Source organism: Corylus avellana, chromosome 1 (genome assembly GCF_965113065.1).
Source record: "Corylus avellana chromosome 1, dhCorAvel1.hap1.2, whole genome shotgun sequence".
Taxonomy (NCBI): Eukaryota; Viridiplantae; Streptophyta; class Magnoliopsida; order Fagales; family Betulaceae; genus Corylus; species Corylus avellana.
The window spans coordinates 7,256,159-7,281,480 of NC_142490.1; the positions used below are offsets into that span (position 1 = coordinate 7,256,159).

At 37.6% G+C, this 25,322-nt stretch overlaps 1 protein-coding gene across 4 annotated transcripts in view; it reads left to right on the plus strand.

Moving 5' to 3' along the window:
* The window catches only part of ATRX (P-loop containing nucleoside triphosphate hydrolases superfamily protein), a 47,995-nt gene that overhangs the window by 14,398 nt on the left and 8,275 nt on the right, over positions 1-25,322 (plus strand). For 2 of the 4 annotated variants that reach the window (XM_059579676.2, XM_059579679.2), the window contains exons 8-23: positions 2,343-2,456; positions 4,636-4,719; positions 4,876-5,475; positions 6,933-7,222; positions 7,931-8,021; positions 8,100-8,315; positions 8,864-8,983; positions 9,580-9,746; positions 14,001-14,142; positions 16,031-16,180; positions 16,276-16,331; positions 16,417-16,705; positions 18,461-18,563; positions 20,423-20,484; positions 23,861-24,087; positions 24,723-24,926. In XM_059579676.2, coding sequence (XP_059435659.1) covers positions 2,343-2,456; positions 4,636-4,719; positions 4,876-5,475; positions 6,933-7,222; positions 7,931-8,021; positions 8,100-8,315; positions 8,864-8,983; positions 9,580-9,746; positions 14,001-14,142; positions 16,031-16,180; positions 16,276-16,331; positions 16,417-16,705; positions 18,461-18,563; positions 20,423-20,484; positions 23,861-24,087; positions 24,723-24,926 — 2,915 coding nt within the window. The remainder of the gene's footprint in view (positions 1-2,342; positions 2,457-4,635; positions 4,720-4,875; positions 5,476-6,932; positions 7,223-7,930; positions 8,022-8,099; positions 8,316-8,863; positions 8,984-9,579; positions 9,747-14,000; positions 14,143-16,030; positions 16,181-16,275; positions 16,332-16,416; positions 16,706-18,460; positions 18,564-20,422; positions 20,485-23,860; positions 24,088-24,722; positions 24,927-25,322) is intronic. The other 2 variants (XM_059579677.2, XM_059579678.2) reach the window with 2 other exon arrangements.

Consider the following 25,322-nt stretch of genomic DNA (forward strand, 5'->3'; position numbering starts at 1 on the left):
CCGTGAAGGAAGACTCTACATTAAGGAACCCTCCGTCAATAGTTACTGTCTTTCAGCTCTTGTCTACTAAGGGATCTTGTAATGGTAGTTTACAGTTCACTCACACCGCCTCGACGGCAGGTTCAAAGTTTGTTAGTGGTTCTTGTTCAGGGGCGGCTGAGTTGGGTGTAAGACTTCATCTCTCTCGTCTAGTAATGTCGGAGGGGGGAGCACCTATTTACCCTTCTGATTCCACGTCTCAGCAGAAGTATTATCGGAGAGTGAAGCAAAATATAGGAGCGCAACTGAAAAATAAGATGAATAAGAAGTTGTTGGCTAAGGATGTGGCGGCCACTCTGTTGGTGGGGAGGGAGGGCTATTTCAAGGTGGTGCTTAATGCGATGGGAGACGCTTCCACTTTGGGGTTGTCATTTGAGGGTGATGAGAAAAGACTTAAGGATCTTTTTTCAGCTATTGAAGATGATTGATTCTGTGAAGATGGGATTCCTGCTTCAAATTGTAAGGGGAAGATGGAGCTTAAAAATTTGGAATGCTCCATTAACTTTGAGGCTTTAGGAAGTGGCTCTAGTCGGGGCAAAGGCAGGACAGCTTTGCAAGTGTAGGAATGCCTTGTTTTTAGGGATTAGTTGGGGTTATAGTGGTTGGTATTGCGGGATTAGGTTTTTGTGGGTGTTTAGGCTTTTTGTATGGGGGTCTTTTGTGGGCTTGTGTTGGTTTTCCTGTGTATATGTCCTGTGTACTTTGGGGTGCTTTTACGCTTTTTGATATATACAACATTACTTATATAAAAAAAAAATCATTAAAACATCACCCACCCCACGAACTGACATATTTATTATCCACTACCAATCTCCTAAGAGTATCTCTCTCACAAGCGTAGTGCCATACACCCCCCCCGAGATATTGGAGTATATACCTTAAATCAATTTGGTGAAATTTGACCTCTTCACCAATTCCACCCCCACAAGAAAGCCTGCTGTAACTTCTCTATATGATTAGCAAGGCCAGTAGGGAAGGGAAAAAGGGACATGGAATATGTAGGTAAATTAGGCAAGGTGCTCTTAATCAAAGTAATTCTACCACCCTTAGACAAGTACAACCACTTCCAACCAGCCAAATGACACTTTATCTTCTCAATAATGCCATCCCAATTAGATTTGGCCTTAAAAAGAAGTTTTAGTGGACCCAAATACTTTATAGGCAAAGAAGATACTTTGCATCCAAGAATAGGAGCCAGACTTTCCATATTATCGACATTGCCTACATGGACCAATTCTTATTTAGCCAAATTAATCTTCGACAACTTTGCTTTGGATTGTCTTGGGTTATGCTTAGATGAGTAGTTGACTTGTACGCGTGTTGGTGGACTGCTGGTTGCGTTTAGAGTGTTGTTGTGTGGAAGATGGTGCCTTCGTATCTGTTGTGGTGTTTATAGAAGGAAATAAATTATAGAAGTTTAGAAGACCGTGACAACACTTTAGAGGAGATTAAGGCTTTATTTTTCTTTACTTTGTATCTTTGGAAAGCTACTTTTGTTTCAACTATGGTGATTACTTCTGTCATCATGGTGGCTGTGATAAGTGCTCCGCCAGTCAATTATTTGGGCTTAGTGTCAGGCAATCTACCTAAGATCTGCTTTGATACCATATCAAACAATATGTTAAAAAAATCTGGAAAAGAAGGCTCAAAAAACAAGAAAGAATAAATTAATTGAAAGGCAATCTACCGAAGATCTGCTTTGATACCATATCAAACTACAGTTAGCAATAAAGGGGGAGGCTCAGAATGTAATGTGACGCTCTCATTATTTTATTTTATATATAAGGGAAAATATAATAAATTGACTGAATTGCCCTTTTTTCCTTTATTAAAATAATACTCTTTCTAACAATATGTTACTATTGCTCGATCTTTTTTGTTTTTGTTTGCATTTGTTTATGTATGTCTTCTACTTCTGGTATGATTGGTGATGATTTGGATTGATTATTCTGTGCAACCTTATATTAGAATGAATTTATTTAGATGAGGTGGGTGAGTAAAAAGCATCCATTGAAGGACTAAGTTTGAAGAATAGCATAGAAGGAAAATCCCTTTTTAATAATTTGAATGAAGATTGATGACAGCTATGATGTATGAGTTTCTCTATCTAATTGAAAAGGGCTTCTCTGGCAATGTTTTTCCCTTTTCTGCCCCCTATTTTGTGTTAATTTGCTGTCTTTGTTTGCCTTGTATAGCAGTTTAATTTATTGTATTCCCTTATTTTAGAAACTAGATGGAAGTTATCCTCATTTTCTATTTTAACTCTGTTTCTCTTTTAACAAGTTATTTAAAAAATCTTTCAGGTGGAAGAGATTGATGACATTGATGGCAATTCTAATGATCCATTTGTTGCAGCTGCTATTGCAAATGAAAAAGAACTAGATCTTTCTGAAGAACAAAAGAAAAATTTTAGAAAGGTCTGCCAACATTGTTCTGCTCCTTTATATATCACTGTTTCTTTCCCTCCCCTACCAGCCTTCTTTCTGTTGGTTCACTAACTTTATGCTGGATATTTCTGTTTAATAAAAATTGGTTTTTAACCCAATTATGAAAAACAAAGTGGAAAAGCACTGTTTCTTTACCTTCTCTGGGAGTCTTTTCATGGTTGCAGAAATAAATCATTTGGCAATGGATATGTCTTCTCAATTGGATTGTTTTTTTTTTCAGCGTATGGTCGAGAACAGAAGTGGAAAATAAGGAAATGAGTTTCTTAATGTAATCAATTTAAAACAACTTATCATGAATGTGTACTCATTTTAAAATTATTCTAAGCTCTGTGTTGGAGGGTGCTACCATTCAGTTGATTATCCTGAATTAATATATTGAGTTTCCTGAAAAAGTTCTTGATTTTACTTTTTCTCAATTTATAGGCCCATATTATTAGGCGTTGCCTACACTTTCAGACAGTTGATACTGTTTGATTAAATCACAAATATATATATTTTTTTGATGTCGGGGAATCTCTCCAAGGTAGGGCCCGTCGGACCCATTCCTGCAAAGTAAACCCCGGTCCTGTGCAACGTACCCTCGGAAGTTTCTCTACACGGAACTGGTTAAATTGTTGGCTTTTCACTAGGGGGTGTGGCCTCAAGAGCACCCATGAAGTGTTGAACTTTGGACCTTGAAGGGAGCAAACCTTAAGACCAAAGCCTCCGCCACTTGGGCCAACCCCTTGAGGTTAAATCACAAATATTATGGAACAGATAAAAATTACTCTGATTATTCAAGTGGAATGGTTAGACCTTGTACAGAGAAGGGACACAAGCAATTTTAAGTGTAGACTAGTACTCTGGCAATTGGCATGTGTTGCCTAGACCTCTTTACCTAAAGACTATTGATGTGTTTTGCATACATGCTTTGCAGATGCATATCTTTAGTGTTTTTAGTTTTCTGTCAAGTTTTTTGACGAGACTAATATTATTACTGAAATGAGAAACTCATAAATTGTTGGGGTCATTTCTCTTGGTGGATGCAGTTTATAGTTATAGAATATTTATATGCGCTAGGCATATTTTCCATTTTGCATTTTTTTTTTTTTGATAAGTAATAATGATATAAAAAGCGCAGAGGGGTGCAACCCACATACACGAGAAGTATAAAAGAGCGCCTAAGAGGGAGAAAAATGAAAAAGGAAATCAGAGAAACTGATCCCTATAGGAGCAAGCCAAGCGGCTGTCCAAGAATACAAAGTAAAGAAGAAGAAATGGGTCAATTCCTCTATGGTCCTAGTGGAGTTCTCAAAGCATCTAGCATTCCTTTCATTCCAAATACACCACATAAGACATAGAGGGATCATCTTCCACACTACCGCACTTCGGGAACGCCCTCCCGACCACCAGCAATCGAACAAGCCCCTCACCTTGCAAGGCATGACCCAATGCAACCCAAAACGATTAAAAATAGTATGCCAAAGAATGCTCGCAGTCTCGCAATGGAGAAGAAGATGATCGACTGACTCTCCATTCTTCTTGCACATACAACACCACTCCACTATCACTAGGTTCCTCTTCCGTAGGGTGTTGTGAGTCAAAATCTTGCCTAAGGCCACGGTCCACCCGAAAAAAGCCACTCGCATAGGCACCTTAGTTCGCCAAATGCTCTTCCAAGGAAACACCTCATGATCTAAATTAGACAAGGCCTTGAAAAGTGACTTAACCTCGAACTTGCCTTTCTTAGATGAAGACCATCGAATACGATCCTCAGAACCTGTGGATATCTTGCAAGAGTACAACTGGTCCAAGAAAGCAGAAATCAAATCCATCTCCCAGTCCTGTACGAGCCGCACAAAAATGACATTCCACTCGACCACCCCACTCCTCCACATGAAGTTATCCTTCGCCCAAGCTTCTTTATGTCTGGCAATGTTGAACAAGGACGGGAAAGCATGCTTCAAAGCGGAATCCCCACACCAAATATCATGCCAAAAACGAACTTTCGAACCCACCCCCATTTTGCATGTTCGCTAGTGGAAACAGCAAACATTCGCAGTTATTCTGTGATGCAAAATAGAATGAACCTGTTTAGTTTTTTTGAACTTTTTTATTGATATCTATTTAGACTAAATTTAAATTGTGGTTTATTGGTGTACATTTACAGGTTAAAGAAGAAGAAGATGCACAAATAGATCTGAAGCTGCAAATTCATCTGAAACGGAGGAAACACAAGAAGAGATGTAAACAGGTCTCTTCTTTGTGCTGTCTTTATTCTATTTTGTTGCGTTGGTCTAGAAACTGTTTAAAGTTTTCTTCAGTTATCATTGTTGATGATTGAGTTGACATGATGATGTTCCTTTTTTTTTTTTTTGAAATCCTTCTGTTTTTGTGTTCGACTCTGGAGGTCAATCAGAAAAATGTTTCCCCAGTTGATCGTATGATAGAAAGCGATGTAGACAAGTCCACCTCTTGCCTTGACAATTCTAATCCTGTTTCAAATAATGAAACTTGTGAAGATGGGAAACTTGTGCCTAATAATCAAAATGAGGCTGCATGCCAGAGTGTGAAGACTGATGTTCTTGAAGGTTCTGAAAGTTCTATTGATCTTGGTGAGAAAAGACCAATAAGTAATGGTGATTCATTGCTTTCTGAGTTTGCTTTGCCTGATTATACTGAACCCAGAGGCTCCAAGCGCCCAAATGAGAGTGAGGAGCTAAAAGATGATAACAAGAAGAGTCGGACTATTGTCATAGATAGTGATGATGAAACTCATTCTTTGAAGGATAATTCAATTTGCAATGTGGCGAATGTGGACCCTCAATCTGATTCTAAAGAAAAAATCGGAGACTCTGGTGCTGGTTCTCTTACTTCCCTGAGTCCAAATGAGAAGTTTGACTGTACTGCTTGTAGTAAAATATCTGTTGAAGTGCACCAACATCCGCTTCTGAAAGTAATCATTTGCCGGGATTGCAAATGCTTAATGGAAGAAAAGATGCAGGTGAAGGTATGGACTTAAAGTAACTTTTGTTGGGTGTGTTGAGAATTTACAAATGATATAAATATTGACTTTTGTTTCCTTCTCTGTCTCTTTGGATGAGCTTTTGATTATTTGTTGGAAGGATCCTTTTTTTTTAGTGTATTACTATGTTCTTTGCTTGAAATAAATAGTTTGCCATCCAGGAAGTGTCGAAGTTTGCAAGACTTTGAGGTGCGTATAGAGTTATTACTGGAATTTTTACCACTACTTTTCCTTTGCATCCAGCTAGCAAGAAGGAGGTTCTAAAATTTGTTGTGGTATAGTATAGACCATAATATTATATGATAAAGGACGAATTGAAATTTCATAGCTGCAATCATGAGAGATAGACCTTATAAGGAGACTTTGAATTTCTCAAAACTCTTACGAAAATAGAAAGACGTTCTTATAACTTTGTCATAACTCTTCTTAAAATTCCCCAACTAATTGGGGAATTTTAAGAAGAGTTATGAACATTTTATCCTAATCTTTAGAGAAAATCATCTGAACTTGGGAGTTGGTAAAGAACTGTGATAGAATTAATTTTAGGAATTAAGCATTCTTTCAAGGCCTTTTATGCTCATGACGTGGCAGAAAATAGCAGCCCATATTCTGTGTTATATATGAGGTAAAATGGGTTTAAAAGGTCTCTTAGTAACGTCAGTACTGTATTTTTTTCTATAAATCTCATCCAAAATCGGTCACTCTCTTCCTTGTCGAATTGGGATGTTAAAATGGGATTTCAACTCGGTTTTCACTTGTTTTAAGTCAGCAAATCTTGTTCCCAGGTTTTCTGAACAATACTTATTAGTGGTGTTATTGTTGCTGTTGAACTGCTGGCTGGATCCATCCTGTTTAGATTTATATATGATTAATGATTTTGTCTCCAACGTTAACGGTGTTGAACTGCTGGCTGGATCCAACCTGTTTGGGGTTATACTGAACAGTGATCAATGGTTGTGTAGGCATCATTTTTCATATTGTAATGTTGCCCAGCAACGAGGGTTGTATGGCAGGTTCTAATGGTGGTGGTGGCAATGGCAATTGAAAATAGTGGTGAATGTTTGGTGATGGTGATGGTATCAGTGTATAGGAAGAATGGTTGTGAGTTGGTATATTGGAGATAATTCTGATTAAAGAAATGCTTCGATTTCTTCAGGAAGCAGATCAATAATGTGTGATTGTGGCCCCTGGCTGCCAGGTCTGCAGCTATGGCTCGTCACATAGATTAGTTGGATCTGAGATGTCTTTGTTTAGTCAAGTAAAAGCTTAGGTTGGGAGAAAATTTAGAGTTTTTTTTTTTTTTTTTTCCTAATAAATGTGGTGGACAAGATGGCTTGGATTTGATTGCAAGCTGATTTATTGAGTTTTTAAATGTCTCTTTGCAATTAAATATTTGTCCCATTTCATGTTGGAATTTGCACTGAGTTAATTAGTTGTGGCAGGATCCTGATTGCTCTGAGTGTTATTGTGGTTGGTGTGGAGGAAGTGATGACTTGGTAAGTTGCAAATCATGCAAGACATTGTTCTGTACCACTTGTATAAAGAGAAATATCGATGGAGAATGCTTGTCTGAGATTCAGACATCAGGCTGGAAATGTTGTTGCTGCCAACCAAGTCTACTGCAAGGATTGTCATTACAGTTAGAGAAAGCTATGGGATCTGGAGATTTGATGGTTTCTAGCACTGATAGTGATTCTGATAATTCAGATGCAGGTGTAAATATTGCATTCAGGTAAATTATCCCGTAATTTGAATGAGGATTTGTTGTGTATTTTACAGATATTTTTTTGTATTTTTTTTCTTCCTATTTTGGACGAGTATTATGTTTATAAAGAAGTGCCAAAGGGCCTCAACCCAAGTACACTGCGAATACTGAAAGGGGCACCTCGGTAAAAATGAAAGAGGAAAAGAGAAATTACAGATTAAATCCTAATATTAAGACTAAGAGTACTGTTCTCTCATTCTTTAATAATGTAAGCTTAATGTTAAATGTTAAAAGAGTTTGTTGTAATGACTTGCGAATTTTTGGTTTAACCAAGAGGGTATTTTCTTTAGATATTTATTAGGGTTTTTTTTTTTTTTTTTTTTTAATTTGTAGTAATTTAAATACGCACCCAGTAGGTGTTCGACCCATGATTTTACTGTTCATCTGTTCTTACGAGGGATGGAATCCCCATTTGAGCTAGAGCTCATTGGTTATTTTAACAAATCAAAGAATGAGGTTGAGCCATATTTCATGATGATTAAACGAATTTGTATGTTTTCCTTGCCTTGGTTCTTGCATTTGTTTTTTTATTTTGTTGCTAATGAGCTTTGCAGGTCAGTCTTTGTGACTTGGATGATAGGGTTTAATTTTGAGCTATGAAATTTTTCGTCTATCATAAATTTTAGTAGGTTTGTTTCTTGTTTCTAGTTGTCATATACTCTGCTTTTGTATCAGCTCCAAGAGAAGGCAGAAAAAGAAAATTCGGAGGATCCTTGACGATGCCGAATTAGGAGAAGAGACCAGAAGGAAAATTGCAATCGAAAAGGTACCTATTTTTTGGTTGATTTGTTCAGCCATATTTTTGGGGTTAACAAACTATTTGTCATGTTTTGAATTTTTGTAGGAACGTCAAGAACGTTTGAAATCTTTACAAGTTCAGTTTTCTACCAAAGCTAAGACGATGAGCTCTGCGGGCTGTATGGGGAATTTATCTGAAGGTGCTAATGTTGAAGTGCTTGGTGACACTTCAACAGGTTATATAGTGAATGTTGTGAGAGAGAAAGGGGAAGAAGCTGTCAGAATTCCTCCAAGCATCTCTGCTAAATTGAAAGCCCATCAGGTTTCCTCCCTTTTTCTTGCACATTTTTCTTTTCACATGGATTCCTTTTGCTGGTGTTTCTGTTTGGCTGTATCTCACGTTCTTTGCCTTGAATTTATTAACCAGCCTCGTCTAATGTCTGCCTGTGATTAGATTGCTTGATCTTTGTATGCCTGATCCTCCCTAAAATGTGGTCCCTATTACTTGATTTTTATATATTCTGGTGAAGTATACCTTGTCTGACCAATTTAAAGGAAACTTAATTCGGAGGAAATTCTTGTCCAAACTGTTCCAGATTGGCCTATAATATTCTTGTGGCTCTATATTCCCTCTGCCTGTCTGATCTTTGATACTATTTTTGCACACCAATTTGAGTCTTGGCATTATATTTCTGCTGGTTTGAGTTTGTGTAATTGGATTGGGTACTTTTGGGGTGGGGTTTGAAAATTCCTAATGAGGTTTCCGGTTTGAATTATTTGTTACCACTCTGATAGCTCTCTTGGATGATTTTCTGTTGGGAGTTGTCTTTCTTACAATTTCTTATGATGTAATGTGATCTGTTATTGCAGGTTGCAGGGATAAGATTTATGTGGGAAAATGTCATAGAGTCCATCAGAAAAGTGAAGTCTGGGGATAAAGGTCTTGGTTGCATTCTAGCTCATACCATGGGGCTTGGTAAAACTTTTCAGGTATATATGTTGTCTGTTTGGCTCATGTGCAGTGTATGCTCAAGTGTGTGCATGCATGGTTTTATGATGTGCTTTTCCCTATTGGAAGAATGTGTGAGCACGAGAGTATTGGTGGAGTGATGAAGACCTCTGAATGCGCTGCAAAAGAATGATGTGATTGAGTTGGAGCAAAAAGGGTTAACAAGAGACCTTGCATGACATGAGTAGAAGTTTGAGAGTCACATTGATGATGCCAATTACTTGGAATTATTTCTTAAATTTACATATATGTTCTTACCAAGGCCTGCACGCAGTTGCCTTGTCTTTTCTTTTGTAAATCTAAGAATCAGAGAGTTTGAACCTTTGTTGATTGGTAAGTACAACTCACAACCTCACCCCTCCGCCCTTTGTTTATGTGGGAGGAAATGTCATTTCGCCCAAAGACCATGAATGAGTTGCTAATTTGCATTTTTTCTTAGCAGATCATAGATTTTCTTGTTTTAGTTACTTTCCCTAATGGTATATGTTTTTAATCTGGAGATACTCTTTGCTTTGCTTGTATGCTCTTTGGTTACTTTATGGAATTGGTTTGTGTGTTTGTTGAATTGTATTTTCAGGTCATAGCTTTCTTGTATACTGCTTTGAGAAGTATTGACCTTGGATTAAGAACTGCACTCATTGTTACTCCTGTGAACGTGCTGCATAATTGGCGGAAAGAGTTCATGAAGTGGAGGCCTTCAGAGTTAAAGCCTCTTCGTGTTTTCATGCTGGAAGATGTATCAAGGTTTAATATTCTTTCTTAGTGTCAATTATAAAACCATACACATACACATACACACGGATTTTTCTCTATGGTGAGTGTTGATGTTCTTGAACAATATGGATATCTTCATACTTCTTAATGTACTCCATACATGCCTCAAAATATATCTTTCCATACAAATTTCATGATTTGGACTTGTTAGACATGCCCTTTCTTGATGGACCTATTAGGAAGTGTTATGATCGAGGAGTGTTTTGATGCATGCATTTGCTGGACTTAGTTGAGCGACAGTTATTTCTATTGATATGCCTTTTCTTATGTTTAAAGTGGTGCCGGGTTTGAAGATAAACTTGTCTAAGTCAGAGATGGTTCCCGTTGGTGATGTGGAGGGTTTGACTAGCATTATTGGGTGTAAAGTGGCTTCAATGCCGATGAAGTATTTGGGTCTTTTTTGGGAGCTCCTTAGAAGGCTTCTTCCATTTGGAATGGCATTATTGAGAGGATGGAACTTAGGTTGGTGGGTTGGAAGAGGCTTTATTTATCAAAGGGAGGCAAAACTGATATAAAAGGTACTCTCTCTCTCCCTCCCTCCCCCCTCTCTCTCTCTTAGCAGAGGCACGTGCAAGCGCGTCCCACTAGGGTTCTCCTTCGGTTAGTTGCTTTTTAGCGCGACAGGCTCCACTATTCCAGGTTGTAGTCATCGCAATCGTTTTGGAGTGGTTCTTGGTTCTTGGCTGGTGGGGGGTGCAGTGTTCTCTTTCATTGGAGCGCCAAGAAGCGTAAAGTTCCTCGTGTCCTTCAATCTTGCCGGTGAGTCACAGTTTGTGACATTGGCCTTCGTGGGTTGTAGGCATGTGGGGGTCTCTTATTTAGAAGACCCACCTTTCTCGATTTTGATGTGAGCGGCGTCTGGAGGTACAGTTCACTCGAGGTGGAGATGGAGACGCGCTTTTTTGTGGAGGTCAAACATTTTGTCTTCTCTGTGTTGGAAGGGAGTTGGTGGCTCAATTGGAGGAAAGGAGGAGGAATTATGCCTGTTCAATGATGCTGGGTGCCCAATGTCTCAACTGGGTGGTTTCGACGATGGAGGCAATGCTGCGAAACTCGGAAGTCAAAGATTTTGTTAAATCATTCCGGGAGGATTTGAAGGTTCTTATGGTTAGGAGAGGTGGAAATTAGAATGGATGGTTCTTGGAGTTGTCGGTTTATGCAGAAGGAGACCGGAAAGGGCTTATTTTGCTCCAGAGGGGTGTGAAAGCTGGGAATGCAATCGCGTTGCTAGCGAGTTGAGTAAGGTGCTGACTTTTATTAAAGCCAAGATTGACTCCCTGTGCTTCTCCACTGATGGTGTTGCCAGCGCAGGTGTGCACTTCAGCGATGGAAGAGGCTCTGGTTAGGCGCTATGAAGAACCATTGGGTATAGATGCGCTCTTAGCTGGGAATCCGTTGGGCAAGTCTTCTGACACTCAACAAGGGTCCTCTGTGCAAGGTAACGTGGAGTGTACTGATGGTTTTGTGCTCTTTGCTGTAGACGATTGTGACGTTATAGATGATGGGGTTGTGCGTGGAGAGGGGAAGAACATGGCATGGAAGGCTCATCTCCATGAAGTGTAAACTGAGATGTATAGAGCTTTTCGGATGCTTCTGGAAGGGTTGGAGTTGTTGGGCTGCATCGATTTTAGGTTGACCCGTAAGCCCATCTTTGTTGGGTGGCATATAGGGAGAAGAACTTGGGCCTGTAAATGTAAGCTTAGGCCCAAGTCTCTTTTTAAACCTAATCCCAAACCCTCTTCGGGTTTGGGTTTTGTGGCAAAGCCTGCACCCATTCTAGGTATGGGCATGGGTTGTGGTCTTTTAGGTTCTACGGTTTTTGGTCACAAGTCAGGTTTGGGTGCGGGTTCGATATCGTGCCCTCCTATTCCGTGTTTTAATCCATCAGTGAAATCGATGGAGGTGGTCCAGGTTGGGAGATCACGTTTGACTTTTTTCGGCGTGTTGGGTCTCATTCGGTGAGGCCTGCTTTCGTTCAACTCGTTTCACTGTAGGAGGTCTTGGGTATAGTGATCGCGACTGAAGATAAGCTAGTAGTGGTCCTGCATGCCTAGTGGTAGCCGACAACTCCTTTTTGCCCATTCCAGGGCTAGGTGCGATGAGTTCTGCTGTCAGTGAGGAGATTTCGACGACCTCTGCCAGATTCATTGGATGTTAAGGTTAGCTCTCAGATTCCTCTGCATTCTCTTTAGTTGGCTCGGCCCTATGTTTCAGCGAAGAGTCTTCTTCGGCGTGGATTCCTCAACTGTTAGCCCTCGTTGGTAGTTTTGGATCCCATTTCTTCCCTTGAGAAGACTATTGTGGTTCTTGGTTCTTCAGGTGGGTCTACTAGCATGACTAGTGTGCCCGAGTTTGGTGTAGACCATTCTATTGGGTCTACGAGACTGGTGCCGGCAGGCACTAGTGGGGCTTCAACTTCGAGTGTCGTGACTAAATAGTTTAGAGTTACTTTTTCCGACCCCTAAACCTGTGAGGCGTTATAACTGCAAATTGAGGGATAACAGATTTTTGAATATGAAGAATGCCTAATTATGGAGTCATTGTCAAATTTCAGTGCCCCATCTATAGCGAGGGAGCAGGGGCTAGGTTTGGGTCAACCTCTAAAAGGTCGTTTGGTTTTGATCCACCTTCGGAGTTGGTGGTAAGTGATTGGGAGGATGAAGACTTTCCGTACCCATTGGATGATTTTCCCCCTACCACTTTCTTGGATTGAGCTTTGCTGGGGGATGAGGGGAACTCAATAGAGGACACCCCTCATAAAGTCAAGGGTAGAATGGACCTTCTGAATTTGGAATGCTCCATTAACTATGATGCGAAAGGAGCATCATCTAAGTGTGGAAAGGGTTAGCTCATGCTTGTTAGTGTTGGAGGGTTTTGTGCTTTGATGCCTTGTGGGTGTTGGGTTGGTGGGGTTTTTTGAGTTGGGTTGGGTTGTGGGTGCTCTTGCTGTTTTTTTGGGTTTTGGGCTTGTGAGACCTCCTGTGTATATAGCCTGTGTACTTATGTAATACTCTGACCCCATATTGGGAAGATGAGAAGTAGCCAACATAAACTAGGTGGTTTATAAAGATAGTTATGGATGTTAAGTCCCATATTGCCTAGTTACTAGGTGAAACTGAGCTTTATAATGAATTCTAGAGAAACTTCAAAGTGACTAGTCATTTTGGGGTAATAGCGCAGATGTGGCTAACGTTTTTCCTTGAGTCGTTATAAATTGTATCAAAGCCACCTAATAACACCAGATCATGTAGTACTAGAGCACTGCATGACGTGGCTCTGACGAGGATGTTAGGAATTTAAGAGGGCGAGTTTGTAACACCCTGGTCTTATATTGGGAAGATGAGAAGTAGCCTACATAGAGGGTAGTTTATAAGATAGTAATGGGTGCTAAGTCCCACATTACTTAGTTATTAGGTGAAACTAAGCTTTATAATGAATTATAGGGAAGCTCCACGTTTGGGGCAATAGCGCAGATGTGACTAGTGCTTTTACCTGGGTCGTTACAACCTAAGGGCGCCTTCGCTTTTTCAAGAAAGTCTTACATTATTATTTTTTTAAAAAAAGGTACTTTTTCTAATTTACCTACATATTATTTGCCCATTTTCCCTATTCCGGTGGGGGGGAGGGGTGTATTGGTGATGAGTTTAATTTTCACTAGTAAAGTGGTCGAAAATATGTATTCCAATAATTTTAGGGGGTTTGGGGGTGAAAAGCCTGATTTAGTTTAATTGAGCCCTTTTGGGTAAGTGGTTGTGGAGGTATGCTAGAGAGAGGGAGGCTTTGTGGAGATTGATGGTTGACATTAAATATGGTAGTTTGAGGGAAGGTTGGTGTTCTAAGGAGGTTGGGGGGCCTATGCTGTGGAGTGTGGAAATGTATAAAGGAGGGAGTGGGAAGGTTTTTCTAAAAATGTGAGCTATGAGAGGTAGGAGATGGATCTAAAGTGTGGTTTTGGCGTGATGATTGGTATGGGGAGCAGCCTTTGAAGTTCTCGTTTCTGGATAAAGAGCCTTGATCTTTATGGCACTCCATCTTTGATAAGAGAATTTGATTGTATAGGTCAAAAGCATGGAAAAAGTGAATAGTTTTTCCCCCATCTCTTTGTTGTATCCTTTTTATTGAAAGATCAAAGAAGATCAGGTTTTTATGATTTATGAACGTCATTATATCTTCCTGCATTGGTCACCTGTGACTACATATTGACTTGATAATGTGGTTTCACAGGGAAAGAAGAGCAGAATTGTTTGCAAAGTGGAGGGCTAAGGGTGGTGTCTTCTTGATTGGCTATGCAAATTTTAGGAACTTATCCCTTGCAAAGAATATGAAGGATCGGCACATGGCTAGAGAAATTTGTTATGCCTTGCAGGTGAAATCTTAAATTCTCTTCAGTAACATCCCTTAAAAATTTCTAATTATTTTCCATACTTCAAGTGGATTATGGGGTATTCTAGCTTACTGGACTTCAGTATTACTTGTGTTGATCAAATTGTAAAATTAGTTTGTATACAGTGTTTGGTAGGATTGTCATTTATCATCTTGTTTTCTTAGTAGTTAGAATTACATTAATTGTTTATAAATTAATTAAGCACTTCAATTTTTGGGGGAAGAAAAGATACTGAAACTTGGAGGCATGTCAATGGTTTGAAGAACTTTGATACCTGAACATAAGATCATCAGATGCTATAAACAAATTTTGTTTATACCACTACTTGTTAGAAAACCAATTATTTAATGAATTTGGGAGGGACAACACATACGTTCCATCCTGCTAATTTTTTATATTATGTATCATCTGCTTGCTTTCAATATGAAAGTTCTAAAAATTGAAATCAGCTAAGTTTGGCATGGGGCGTTGTGAATTCTTTTCTGCCTTTCTGCTATTGCTGGGGTTCCATTTCCCATGATATGGTAGGCTGTGAGGCCTTCTGTTTTCTTTCCTGTGGTTGCTACTTTTGTCATTTCTTTTTGACCATACATCTTCTAGGGCTATTGACTTCATGCACTGCTCTCCATAGTTTTGCAGTCACTCATTTGTTCTACGTCATTGACCATACTGTGGCTATTGTTGTTCATTTGACATGACTAAAATATTTCTTTCTTATGACGTGATGTTAAAAAAAATTGGTGTACAGTTCGCTCCTTTATATAGTCCCTGAATACTGAGACTCTGCCTCGTATAAGTAAACTTTATATATGAAAAAAGGCATCTCGTCACACAGGTCTTTTTTCTATAGGTCCTTTGTTACGTTAGATATAACTTGCTTATCAATAGCATCAATGCAAGATGCACTATGAGCCACTTGCTTTATGTGCCCCATCAACTTTTCTTGTCTTTCCCAAATGGAAAAAGTGGACTTGGTGTAGGGCTTTCTTGTTCAGACCAGTCTCTGGAATGGTCCTCATGTTGGTCATTGCCTGCTTTTCTTGGTGATTTATATGATATTCATTTATACTCTAAAACCAAAAAAAATTTACTTATCAAAAAAATTTATACTCTAAAACCACCTCATTATTTTCTGACGTTCTTTACATAATGCTTTTCTTGCATTAAAGATCATTTCAGGTAATTATTTATTGCCTTTTGATAATAGTCTGATGGAGAATATGGTGTTAGGCAGCACTAAATAGCAAAACAGATACATGTGGCCAACCCCAATTGGTTGGGACTTAAGCTTGCTTTATTTGAGTTAAGATAACCACTCCTTTGTTGCCTGTAGAAGTCATTGCCTGATCTTCTTTGAGCAGAGCAAAATGGGGATTTTGATGCTCTTGCATTATGCCTTTGGCTTATTCAATCACTCTATCCAATTTTTGAGTTATTGTTGTACGACACCTAAACTTTATAGTATGAGAACAGGTTCAGATCATGATAGATTTTCATTTAAGTTGTCTCCACTATTTTGCATATGGTTCTTTTTGTCGTACAAATTTTTTCTTCTTTCCAGTACAACAGTGTCATTGCATGTTTTTGGCCAAGTTAAAAATAAATAATTGTTCATCCCTATTGCATCAGTTAAGTAATCAGCTCTTATAAATAATCTCCAAGTTTCTTCAAAGGCATTATGTGTTTGCCTAGATTTACAATAGAGAATGTTTCTTCTGGTTCAATTTGCATGTTCTAAATGTATCGTTACTATCTTGTTTCCAATTCTTTAGCGGTTCAGTAGAGCCACTGCTATTCATTCAAATCTTGTTTCCACCTTGTTCTTTTATTTATTGCATTTATGTGACAAAATTTACTTCTCAATCTTTAGGATGGACCGGATATACTTATTTGTGATGAGGCCCATTTGATTAAGAATATTAGGGCTGATAGGACGCAAGCCTTGAAACAAGTGAAATGCCAGAGAAGGATTGCATTAACTGGATCACCTCTTCAAAACAACCTCATGGAATATTATTGCGTATGTTAACAGAAAGACCATAATTTTTTTTGAATTTTTATGTAGTGTGTATTGTTTCACTGTTCTGAAACTTTTTGGAATTTCATTTGTAACAGATGGTTGATTTTGTAAGAGAGGGTTTTCTTGGAAGCAGCCATGAGTTTAGGAACCGGCAAGACTTCTTTACCTTAATTATTCTGATTGCTGTCAATTTTTGTTATTACCATGTATCTTAATTATGCTTTCCTTATGTGCAGCTTCCAAAATCCTATAGAGAACGGTCAGCATACCAATTCAACTCTTGATGATGTTAAAATTATGAACCAAAGGTCTCATATCCTTTATGAACAGTTAAAAGGATTTGTCCAGAGAATGGACATGAATGTGGTGAAGAAGGATTTGCCACCTAAAACTGTCTTTGTGATAGCTGTAAAGCTTTCTCCCATACAAAGGAAACTATACAAGAGATTCCTTGATGTGCATGGATTCACCACCAAGGACAAGGTCTCCATAAGCTTTTTTGCTGGGTACCAGTCCTTAGCTCAGGTATATTTCTTGTTTGCTTGCTTGTGAAGTTCTCAAAGCTGCATTATTACACCTAGGCACATTGTATGGACATTGCCACTATGTCATGGTCCTAGTTAGAGGTTTCCCAACTGCGTGGCCTTCTTGTGCCCAAGCACGTAGCAAGTAATCCAATGATTATCTCAGAAGGCACACACACCGACATTACAGTTTAATGTCTAGCAAGTTTTGTCGGAAGAGTAAAGCAATGCAGAGGCAAAATAGTTTAGCTGGCACAACAAACGAATTTAGGTGAAAAGGGGGTAGTTCTTCTATTAATATAATTGAGAGAGTTACAATGATGAGAGCCGCCAGCTGAAAGGAAAGTTTAAGAAAGAGACTCATACTAGTGGCTAGTCCAATATTTCGCCAACTAGGCACTCCCCCCTAAAGAGTATTCTGAGCTATTACTCACCTAGCATGAGTAAATATCTGTCTTTGTGAACACGAAGCCCTTTTTTTGATTTGAATCTCAGTTTTTTCTTTGGAAAGTTGCCTGACTGTAGATTCTAACCATTGCTTCAGCTTCTCTCAGCCTTGGGCTTATGACATATTTCCTAGAGTGTCCATTTAGTCTACATAATTATAGAAATGAGACAAAGGCTCCTACTCTCCAGACTACGTACTATACAATCTTCATAATTATAGAAATGTCACTTAAGGCTCCTACACTCCAGACTTGAGGACATGAATGTTACAAAAGCCTTGAACTAAGACTCGGAGAGTTTAGGCAAGTGGCCATGCGTAGGCACAAAGGCCCTTGAGAGGGTTGGCTTGTGATGCACTGTTGGGTGCTTTTATGCATATGGGCATGCATATGTTCAAGCATATCAACATAAAAATATAGAATAATTAATTTGCTCTTTTATATTTGTAACCTTTTACTTATTTTATCACCTTACTTGAAGATTAAAAGGATTTTATGAGGGGTACTTTGAAGTAAGAGAAAAGAGAGTATTTAGAGAGCTTTTAGGCACTATCTCCTTCAGAGGGAAAGCACTTTCATACCTAAATACAAGAATGAAGGAGATACCCAAATTTGCTCGAATTAATTCAACTTATGATGGAACTTTGGGAGAGCGATTTATCATTAGCTAAGACACAGAACAACATGAGATAATCGATTGTTATTATGCCAGGATAGTCAACATAAATATAGCAATAAGTAAAGATCTCCATATGGCATTTATCGACATAGAGAAAGCTAAAGATGTTTTACCTAGATAGGTAATGCGGCAGATTTTGGACAAGAAAATAATTCCCTTGAAGTATGTTGATGTGATTGAAAGCATATATGATAAAGCTATAACTAGTGTGAGAACTAGTGAAGGTATGCAATTGAGTTCTTATCACTATAGGTTTATGTTGAGAGTTAACATCAAGTCTTTATCTCTTTGCATTGGATTTGGATAAGCTTACAAGATCAATTAAAGATGGGGTTGTCAAAACATAGACACAAAAGTTTCTGGAAACTCTAGATGCCAAATTGTTAGAGCTAATCTCTTTAAATATAATTTAACATTATTAGACATATTGGAACTTTTAAATAATTCTTGAAATTATTGGATGCTGCCAAAATCATTTGCCATTTGCTGACTTAAAAATAAAATAAAATAAATTCACTACTGCTGTTTGAGCAGAAGGTCGTTAGTCATATAAAATCATATTTTTTCATTTGATCTTACTACTTTGTCTATGTATTTTGTTGTAATGGAGAAAGTTTATTGTTTTTAGTAGATATGCAACCATCCTGGGATCTTGCAATTGACAAAAGAAGACAAAGACTATGTGGATGACAGCTCTAGTGATGAAAACATAGATTATAATATGGTTATTGGAGGTATTTTTGCCCCTCTTGATTTTTGTAATTGCAAGCCTTGTCTATGGGTATCTATGCATTGACCATGATAGTTATTGGCTTACTATCTCATGTTTTTCCTGTGAATGCCGTAAATTATTATGAGTTACTCCTGGACTTGTAATTGTTTTTGGTTGATCCTAATTACTCTGTTGCAGAATATGGAAATTAGGGGCACATGCTATACATGTAAATCCTATCACTTGCTTGTCATGTATTGTTATATCTCAAATTTAAAAAAAAAAAAAAAGAAATTTTTTTTTTTTAACTGCTTGATGGAACTCATCTTCTTGCATTATGTCAAAAGATACTTTTGGTGTCCTCTTCTACATTTCTTTTCCTTTTTATTGATTGACAAATACTTTTCCTAAGCTTTTTATAGACTGATAAAATTAGATGAAATATACAATATGGGCCTATAGGAGGCATGGGGAGACTTCTTTTGAGAGGCTGTCTCAAGAAGCAATTGTGGCTTTGCTTCTTCGCTTGTTTTGGTTTGTGTTGGGTGATGCCTGGTAGCGTCAGGGGGTTGTATGCTTCTTGGTGGGCGGGAGGCAATTCTCGTAGCGCCGTTGTGTGGAAGATGGTTCCTCTTTGCCTTATGTGGTGCTTTTGGATTGAGAGGAATGCTAGATGCTTCGAGGACTCGTCTAGGAACATTGACAACCTTAGACACTTTTTCTTGTACACCCTTTTCACTTGGACTATTGGTTGGCTAGCGCCCTTAGTGTTTAGCTTCCCTGACTTCCTTTTTATGTTTTCTTCTTCTTTTTCTCCTTCTTAGTCGCTCCTTTGTATACTCCCTGTGTACTAGGGTTGCGCCCCTCTGCGCTTTGTTTAATACATCTTTTTTACTTATCAAAAAAAGAAGTAATTGTGGCTTTGAAATACCTAGACGTGCTTCCAGCTGATGTCCGTTAGGCTTCAGTTGTATCCTGAATATTAACTTTTTTCAATTTGTGAGATGTAGCCTGCATGGTCAACCTTTAAATGGACACTGCTACTTGCACCCGATGTTTATAATCTATGAGGTGAACAACTGGAAAAAGTTTCTACAGAGCTATATAGAACTTGGGCTTTTTCTATAAAAAATAAATTAAATGAAATAGTATGAAGATCCGGTAACGAGTAAAAGGCAGATATGTGTGTGAGTGTGTCCCTTTCTTTCATTTTCATTGTAAATATCTATTCTAGGGTATCCAATTTGTGTATTTCTGTGTTATATTGTATACTTGGTTTCCATGAGAAGGTTAAGAAATCTTCCTATAGGCTATGGGGTTATTCGACAAATGAAAGGCAGCTTGTCTTGGCATTTTATTTAATTTGTCCGGCATTATTGGACTGATTCTCTTGTCATCAGTGTGAGTTTTTTTCACTATCAAAATGGATATAAAATCATGCTAGGCCAACCTTGAATTTTCGGTGTTGGGATTTCCCTTGCTTACACATTAAATAGGACAGTTAGTTTGGTATCATCCATATTTCCACAATTTTGGTGAGATTGTCTTCTTGGTTGTGATTGTGCTTTATGTTGAAATCCATTGAATAATTTCTAAATGACCTTTCAAAGAAACATCATTATCGCCTGGTAATGGCTGTTCTTAGTAAAGATTAGCCAATAGACATTTGCGTGTCAAAGATGTGTCAAAGATATCAATGCTTCTGCTGCAACTATTACAAGTTGGCATTGAAAATTTGGCAGTCTGTTCTGTGATATTTGGTTTACATTGTGTTTGGAATGAATGGAATTCCTTTTTCTTTTTGTTTTCTACCAATTTCTTCTTTGAGCTTCAATTATATTAGTGAATATGTTACTAACTATCATGTTTCATTTTAAACAGAGAAGCCAAAGGGTACAAATGATTATCTGCAGGGGAAGAATGGTGACAGCCTTTTTCAAGAGGTGAGAATTTGAAGAAATTGTGCCATTGATGTATGCAATGGTGTTTTCAAAAATTTCCTTCATTGCAAGCAATCACTAGTTCATTGGTAATTTTAAAATTTTAGTTACGAGATATACAAAAGTGAATGTGTTTTTAAATATTTTTTCTTAAAAAAAAAAAAAAAAAAAAAAAAAGAAAAGAAAAGAAAGACTGCAAGTATTTGTGAATATGCTTGGTATGCTGAATAGAAACTTAATTGGTTATTCCTGTGTACTAGTTATCCCACTGAGAAGAGCTATTTTTGTGATTTGGGCAGTATGTATTCCCCACATAGGAGGTGAGAATAGTTATTTCTAACCCCCGTCAATGGCTTATATTCTTGAAATAGAATTTTTTTTATATATTCTATTAATTAATATAAATAAATTTTGAGGAATAACAAAAATTTAAATAGAGGCGAGATTGAAGTAAGAATAAAAGATTTGTTATTATTGCACATGTGATTTAAATATTGTATTGCAGATTGTATCATATTCAATACTTATTAATATTTAATCACACAATTATATACTACATTGATTAATATGATTTTGTAATAAAAAGTTTTTATTTAGATAGTCATAGCTATTACTTAATTGTTTATAAGATATAGATTGATATTTTTTAATGTTGGAGAAGATTATTTCTAGTTTTCATAATGTATTTATGAGGGGAAGACAAATTCTGGATAGTTGAATTAGATCAGGGGAACTTGGTGTGTTGTGTTAATTGGTTTGGAGAAGGCCTATCGTGATGTAAATTTGGAGTTTTTGCTATATTTTTTTGAAGAGTTGTGCTTCGGGGGAAATGGAGAGCTTGGATAGCGCATTGTATTTCTATGGTGCATTCCTCTATTCTTATTAACGGTTCTTGTGAATTAAGACAGGGATACATCGTTTACTTCCTCTATTGTTTGTGGTTGTTATGGAGGCTGAGTAGGATGATGTTTGCCACAATGGATAAGAGGCTTTTATCAGGTTTTTTGGTGGGGTCGAGGATAATGATAAGCTTCTAGTATCTCATCTATTGTTTGTGGATGATACATTGATTTTTTGTGAGCAAATTGTGATCAACTTCATCATCAGAGATGTCTACTCATGTTTTGAAGCGGTTTTGGGGTTGAAGATAATTTTGGCTAAATTAGAGCTAGTTCCCGCTGTTGGAGATGTGGGTGATGTAGAAGGTTTGATTTGTATTCTTGGTTGTAGAGTGGCATTTTTGCTGATGAAGTATTTGTCTTCCTTCAGGAGCTTCATGTAAGGCTACATTTATTTTGAATGGCTTTGTAGAAAAAATGGAACATCATTTGGCTGGTTGGAAGAGGCTTTATCTGTCTAAGGGAGGTAGGTTGACTTTGATAAAAAAAATTCTTTCCAATTTGCCTACTTATTATTGGTCAATTTTCCCTCATTCTGGTAGTTGTGGCTAATCGGATTGAAAAACTTAAGAGGAACTTTTTATCGGGTAGAATTAGTGATGAGTTTAGTTTCATTTAGTCAATTGGTCGAAGGTTTGTTAATTCGATGTCATCCAATAGTTTGATGGTAAGAAATTTGGTTGGGTTTATCCAGGCTCTCCTAGAAAAATAGTGTTATGGTGTTATGCTACGAAGAGGGAGGCTTTGTGGATATTTGTGGTGGAAACTGAATTTGATGGCATGAGCAGAGGTTGGTATTTCAAGGAGGTAGATGGAGTTGGAGTGTAGAAATATACAAGGGGGTGGGGAGTTTTCTCGAGTTTTGTTAGATATGGAGTGGGAGATTGGTCTAAGATCAAGTTTTGACATGGTTTGTCATGTGGCAAACAACCACTGAAGACATCTTTTTTCAAATTTGTTTAGTATTGTGCATTGTAAAGACACGTGGGTGGCGGATCATATGCAGTTCCTTAATGAAAATATTCAGTGGAACATATCTTTTACCAGACCAAGGCATGATTGGGAGGTGGATTTGGTCTCTTCTTTCTTTGAGCTTTTGTATTTTGTCATATTGCGGCAATGGAGGATAAAATATGTTGGATCCAAACGTAAAGGCAGAAGTTTGAAGCCAAGTCATTTTACCATGTGTTGTCCATTCCTGTTGATTACCCATGTCCTTGGAAAAGTATTTGGAGAGTTGAGGCTCCTTTGTAAGAGACATTCTTTGTGTGGACAGCATTTGGAAAAATCTTGACTTTGGACAACTTGGGAAGAGGAATGTTATAGTAGTTGATTGGCGTTGTAAGTGTAAGAGGAGTGGGGAATCGATTGATCAGTTTTTTCTTCACTGTGAAGTGATGAGAATTATGGGGTTCACTTTTCTGTCTTTTTGGTGTTGAATGGGTCATGCCTAAAAGGGCTAATAGAGTTGTTGGCTAGTTGGAGAGGTCAATTGGAAAGCCATAACATTTTGGAAGTTCAAAGGATGACACCTTTATGCTTAATGTGATGTATTTGGAAATAGCAGAATGCAAGGAACTTTAAAGATTGTGAGATTTCGGTGGTAGAGCTAAAGAACGTTATGTTTAAATCCCTTTGTGCATGGATAGCAGTCTATAAAAGAATGCATTTTTCTAGTTTTTCTGATTTTTTGGACTTTTGTTCTTCTTTTTCTCTCTCATAAGAGTTTTATTTTGTATACTTTATGTATACCAGGGTTGCGCCCCTCTGTCTTTTCTAATGTGATTGAATTACTTGTTAAAAAAATTTATTAAATTAAAAGAATAATAAAATAACTGTTAAAAATTGAATATGAATCCTACAAAACAATATGCTAATTCTGAATTTTATTGCATAGTTGCAACTAGCTATATTATGATTATTATTCCCAGTAACACTGAGTTCTAGTAATACAATTCACATTCCTATCTATTTGATTTGGAATATCAAATGTGCCCGAAGTGTAGATATTGAAAATAATTTTTCTATTTGGAAACCCATTGATTACCATTACTGTTTTTTAAAGTGTGAAACCTATATATTGAGTGGTGAAACAGAACAAAATACCCTATATATCAGCTCAAAGGGAAAACATAAGAACATAACATATAATAACAAAACATATCAAAAAAGACAAGGATGGGTCTTCTACAAAAGTGGCATCAAAATCTGCTGCTTGACTTATTAGTCATTGTTTACTCTTTGTCCTTGCTTCTAAGGTTTTCATTGATAAACTTTCTGATGAATCTTTTTGTGAGGGTACTTTTTATTAGGAAGAGGTATGCTGGATGGTGCCTCCTTTAGCATCATCCCATTGTACAGTTTCCTTTGCCCTTATACTTTTTCATATTAACATTGTTATGATTACTTATCAAAAGAACATTGTTATGATTTTCTGCTCCTTGCGTTAAGTTTTGTGCTTGATATTTATCTTTTTCCAGGATTGGTGGAATGATCTTCTTCATGAAAAAAATTTTAAAGAGCTTGATTACAGTGGCAAGATGGTTTTGCTGGTTGACATCCTAACCATGTCTTCTGATGTGGGGGATAAGGTATTGGTTTTTAGCCAGAGCATACCGACCCTCGATCTAATTGAACTGTATCTTTCAAGATTACCTCGAAGTGTCAAAAGAGGGAAGTTTTGGAAGAAGGGAAAAGACTGGTATAGGTGGGTACATATCTCCCTAAACAGTTTTGGTTTAACGGACATGTTTATCCGAGAAGCCTCTTGAATTTGTGTATTTCCTTGACTCGTGGAAGGGCAAACATGACTAATGCAGTTAGTGTGGTTGTTATAACAATAGCAAATGAATGTTTAAAAAAAAAAAAATCATAAATTAAATGCTTCTTTTTATCTAGAAATTAACATTCTCTGTTGGCACATCCATATAACATTAATCACCACTCAAATATGAATAACAATAAAAATTATTTTACATCACTGTTTTAAAACTTGGAAGCTAATCATCTATATGATTTGTAGATTTATTCGAATGATTTTAATCTGTTAAATATCTCACCATCGAATGTGAAAATGGTTTAGGCCCTGTCAAACTTTATGTGGTGCCACCCTGCCATATTTGTGTATCAAACATACATGCCTGAGCACATTTTGGTTTGTAATTTTTAGCAAAGGAAATTGCTGCTTATTAAGTCGATCACTTTTCCTCACCAGCTGCTCATTCTGATTCTGACTTATCACTTTATAGGTGATAATGATAAAATGATGTTGTTATGGATGCGAGATGCCCAGTGTATGTAAATTTATTTATGCGGTTGCTCATTTGTTTGATCTCTGTACAGACTAGATGGAAGAACTGAGAGCTCTGAGAGGCAAAAGCTGGTTGAGAGGTTTAATGAGCCCACAAATAAGAGGGTGAAGTGCACTCTGATTTCAACAAGAGCTGGATCTTTGGGGATTAATCTTCATGCTGCTAATCGTGTAGTTATAGTTGATGGTTCTTGGAATCCAACATATGATCTACAGGCTATATATCGGGCTTGGAGGTGGGGTTTTGACTCATGTTTTCATTGTACTTATAACAAACTTACTGTTATCATCCGTGTTGGAACCACTGAAGTATTAGAAATAGATTGGGTTGTTAAAATTAAGTAAAGTAGATAAACAGAATGTACAACACCAATGATTATACAAGGATCATGTGGTTCACCCTTGAAAAGGACTGCTTCCACAGGCAAATACAACACACCAGACTCACTAGAAAGAGAGATCGAAATAATAATCCTACCAAAAAATTACCTAAACTGAAGTGCCATATTGTCAAATTCTTAAACTCCCAACACAAATGCTTGTGCTTTCATAGTTAGAGCTGTGGTACTTTCAAAATCTCGTAATGAAAGATCACCATGTGTATTCCACGAGGGAGCCCTTGAGTACCCCAA